Source organism: Brachionichthys hirsutus, unplaced genomic scaffold (genome assembly GCF_040956055.1).
Source record: "Brachionichthys hirsutus isolate HB-005 unplaced genomic scaffold, CSIRO-AGI_Bhir_v1 contig_510, whole genome shotgun sequence".
Classification (NCBI taxonomy): Eukaryota; Metazoa; Chordata; class Actinopteri; order Lophiiformes; family Brachionichthyidae; genus Brachionichthys; species Brachionichthys hirsutus.
Window position 1 is genome coordinate 897 of NW_027181426.1, and position 4,104 is coordinate 5,000.

Sequence of the window (4,104 nt, forward strand, 5' to 3'; positions counted from 1 at the left end):
TCCCCGGTTTAACATGAAAACATAAGTACATATTTTGTGGCTGCTAATTTTACGACTACACTTTTATAAGGTCTTTATGCACTGCTAAAGTGCTTCCCAAATGGCAGCTGCAAAAAATCATACAGTAATGTGTGCAGAGCCGAGCCCGAGAGGCCAGAGCCTGCATCGGTGTGTATATTTGAACGACGTTTTAGATTTAGTCTCTTGCCATATTTAATTGAGTGTATGACAATGTTTGCCTTTTTTTGGTCGCACTTGTGCTTTTGCATATACCAGTCGGCATGTATGTGGAGCAGACTCAGCAAATTGGAAGGAGGGTGTGTGCAGAGGTATGTCTTTCTGTCATAGGCGTGAAGTTCGGATGATTTAAAGTCCTTCAGATCTGATCAACAGCAAGTTCAAACAAGGCATTTCCTCAACAAGAAGAAGCTGCGTGAAGCAGATCTTCTCTGATTCGCTGCGCTCGAGCAGGAATTTGTCTTCAAGAGCAGACCGGATGAGACGGGTTATTCCCACATGTATTCACCACATACTGTTACTGTTAGATCAGTTTGAACTCACAAGACTCTTGTGATGGGAAAACACGCAGATTTGCATTCATCAAAAGACCCCCTCCCCTCCCCCCCCCCCCATGGGTCATAACAGGCAACTGGTGATTAGTGATTGAAGAGAAAAGCTGTTACTGACGCCCAGAGGGGAAACTGTTACAGCTGCACTAGGAATTGGCTGTAGAGGTAGAATGCATTCATGCAGTGGTAATACCTTATGATATATATATATATATGCACTTATTCCACAGTGAATATATATATTTTACAAAAGCTAAAAATGTTAGCCTTGTTGAATGCCATTTGGACTTCTGCTGTTTTATGTCGGGGTAACTTATGAAATTACAACTTGCTTGTATGCATATTATATATATATATATATATATATATACACACGAATAAAAGTAAATGTACGAGTATTGCGTAATCTCGACTGTGTCTCCGCTGCCGAGTTCAGCCCTCCTTCAGCAGCGGCTACTGCGCTCCAAAGCTGCCTCTCTGTCCCGTAGGAGCTGCTGCGCTCGTCGCAGGGCCTGTCAGAGGAGAGGGAGGAGGCGAGGAGGAGGCTGACTGAGGCCACGGACCGGGTCCGCCAGCTAGAAGAGAACCTGCTGGGAGTCACTCAGCGAGGCCTGCAGAAGGAGACCGAACTGGATTGGTGAGTTGCGAAAGAGAAAGCGTGCGACTGTAAATTACCGAAAATCATTCATGTCTGCTGGAACGACTGCGCTTGAGGAACGATTTCTTGCCTCGTCTTTCTACTGGTCTGCATTGGGTGGGAAAAAGACAAATTAATGCCTCGAAGCAAATTATTCATTTGAGTCTGCTTATCCATGGCGCCATAAAAGTTAAATAGACAATTAACAATGGTAACATTTAGCCCGCTGATGTCAGAGTGCATTCCATGGCGCGCTTGCCGCGGCCTCTTTTTCCCCTCAGGCCACTTCGATGATGGCGATAGTCTAGCATTTTGGCCAAAACATATTTTGTCAGTTAAAATCTTGGGAATTTCTACACTCTAGGCATGAGTCATTTTTTATTTTAGATTTTGCAGCTGTCTATTTAGTTATTTTACAGACACAAACTAATGAGCAATATGATTATTTTGCAAATTTATTTGAAGCAGAAGCCTTTACAAACTATGTAATTTTTTTTTTTTTTAAGTCTGCGCGACCGGCTCAAGAAGCTGGCGGCAGAGAGAGACAGCCTGGAGAGCCAGCTGAAGAACGAGAGGGATGAGAGAGACCTGTATAAGGTGAACGAGAGCTCCTAGCTGCTTAAGCGGCTGCAGAAATCAATTAGCGCAAAGAAGGCCGTCATTGCATCCTCACGACTCATTTGCATTCGGTCGTTTCGGTTGTGGTCTCGCTGCGTAGGCCCACCTCCGCAGCACCGAGCTGGAGAACACCAAACTGAGTGCAGAGCTGCAGATGATGAAGGCGGTGGAGCTGAACCGAGAGGTGACCATTGCCCAGTTCCAGGAGGAGCTGGAGAGGCTCAGGGCCTGCGTCGCCCAACGGGACAGTCTGGAGAAAGAGCTGCTGGCAAACAAAGCCGACAAAGTAGTGTTTGAAATGTCGCCAACAAAACTGACTAGATAGTCCAAATATAATGAAAGTCCACAAGACGTGTCCATGTATAATGAGTTTAGTTCTTTCTTTGTTTCAACTCCCTCTGCGTGTCTTCAGGCCGAGCTGGCCCGAGTGCGAGAGCACCTCCGTCAGGCAGAGGAGCAACTCCAGGCCTCCCGACAGCAGGCGTCCTCGCTGGCGTCGGAGCTCCGCGATTCAGCCAGCGCCCGTGACCACACGATCACCGAGCTGTACCGCGCCCGCCTGGAAGCCGACAAGCTCCGCGCCAGCCTGGCCGACGCTCAGGCCGAGTGCCAACGCATAGAAAGTCAGCTCGACCGTATGAGAAGCACTGCACAGAAGGAAGTGGTCAGTGCTGGACGTCCTTATTCTGGACTTGTGTCTTTCATCTGTGAAAAGGACACACGTCTGGGAATTCTGTTGCAAACAATAGAAATGTTTTCCCTTAGTTTGTCCCTCCCCTGAACTTCTTTTTTTCTTAATGTCCCCGTCTTCTAGGGTGTTGGAACCAGTGAGGACGTGACTCCCAGCATCCTCGTGGTGTCAGCGGCGGAGGCCGAGTTGCAGAGAGAGGTGGAGGAGCTCAAGCTGCGCCTCCACATGGCGGCTGAGCACTACAAGGAGAAGTATCGGGAGTGCCAGCGCCTCCGCAGGCAGGTCGCCAAACTCAACACATCCGAGTCCCAGGGGGTGAGTCCCTTTTTAAATACGTTGAAATATGGCGCTAAAAATATTTGATGCACGCAGAGCACATGACATTTGTTGAAAGATTGTTCTTGTTGTTGTGGACATTTTGATAGGAGCCAAAGAGAAATGTATCTACGGAGACGACACAGGAGCCACTGACCCCGAGTCCGGAGTCTCCAACAGGAGGTAGTGTGTATTGTTATTTTTCTTTTTATTAACACTCGTATTGAAAATACCATTGGGTTTTGAAAATTATAAGACCTAATTCTCAAACTGTGTGGCTGAATAAGAAATCCTTGGTGTTTAGCCCTTGCCTCGTGTGTTTCTACAGGAAATATAGCTGCGGCCATCCTGCAAGAAGCCGTTGAGATGTCAATCAGTCCAGAACAAGCTGACAGGGAATCCACACATACCAATATATACATCAGCACAGAAACGGAGGAAAGCCAGGGAGAAAAGACACCAAAGGAGACTGGCAAGGAGGAGGCGGAGGAAGACAGAAAGAAAGAAGACAGAGAGCCAGAGGAGAAGGACAGTCTCCCAGAGGAGAGTCTGAGGATGACCAGCTGGGTGGAGGTGTACAATGAAAGCCAGAGTAGCCAAGAGAATGGAGAGGCTGAATTATCGGGGAAGGAGGGAGCTGAGGGAGTGAGGGATGTCGTGGAGGAGCAGGTGCTGCTGGAGGTGAAGGGGAGGAGTATGGGGGAGGTAGAGAAGGAACAGACTCGTTCGGTGGAGGCGGAGTTGGCAATGATGGAGGAGAAGTGGAGGGAGCAGTGCGCAATCAACGAGACACTCAAACAGCGGCTGGCCAATGAGGAGGAACGATTCAGAGTAAGACACCAACATCTTGAATTCAAGGATATTTCATATGAATAGAACGAACAACGATTCAAGCCCATCCTAACTCTCACGATTACGACGTAGGAGAACGTCGGATATTAGATTATCCCATTATTCTCCAAGCCCATTGTTTTATAAACTAATATTTCCAATACCTTGAACTTGTTTTTCTATTACTGAAAATAATTACAAATAAAGAAACCCAAGTTTTTGACTTGACTCAAGTTATCAGGTCTGGAATGGCAAACCTGTTCTTAATTTTAACTCAATCTGGAGCAGTTTTCTAAATTTATACATCGTTGTTACCGCAACCACAGTCTATTATGTTTGTTTGTTTATTATGTTTATTAACTATCTAATCCGTCAATGTTTTTTATTTAGACGTAGTCCAGTTTGTACATTGTTTGTCACAAAATAGTAAAGAAATGATAATT

At 46.4% G+C, this 4,104-nt stretch overlaps 1 protein-coding gene across 1 annotated transcript; it reads left to right on the forward strand.

Moving 5' to 3' along the window:
• Nucleotides 1-281: 281 nt before the first annotated feature.
• Nucleotides 282-3,745, forward strand: LOC137917475 (tax1-binding protein 1 homolog A-like). Its single transcript, XM_068760214.1, has 8 exons — nt 282-329; nt 1,058-1,206; nt 1,713-1,803; nt 1,925-2,110; nt 2,237-2,488; nt 2,639-2,830; nt 2,941-3,013; nt 3,159-3,745. The coding sequence occupies exons 1-8, from the start codon at nt 282-284 to the stop codon at nt 3,704-3,706; spliced, it is 1,539 nt and encodes a 512-aa protein (XP_068616315.1). The 3' UTR covers nt 3,707-3,745.
• The last annotated feature ends 359 nt before the right edge of the window (nt 3,746-4,104 follow it).

Excerpts from the sequence above, each read along its gene's own strand:
- LOC137917475 (XM_068760214.1), top strand. The coding sequence starts at position 282 with ATGTATGTGGAGCAGACTCAGCAAATTGGAAGGAGGGTGTGTGCAGAG. Across the intron at positions 1,207-1,712 it reads AAGGAGACCGAACTGGATTG|TCTGCGCGACCGGCTCAAGA; the intron begins GTGAGTTGCGAA and ends TTTTTTTTTAAG. Across the intron at positions 1,804-1,924 it reads ATGAGAGAGACCTGTATAAG|GCCCACCTCCGCAGCACCGA; the intron begins GTGAACGAGAGC and ends CTCGCTGCGTAG.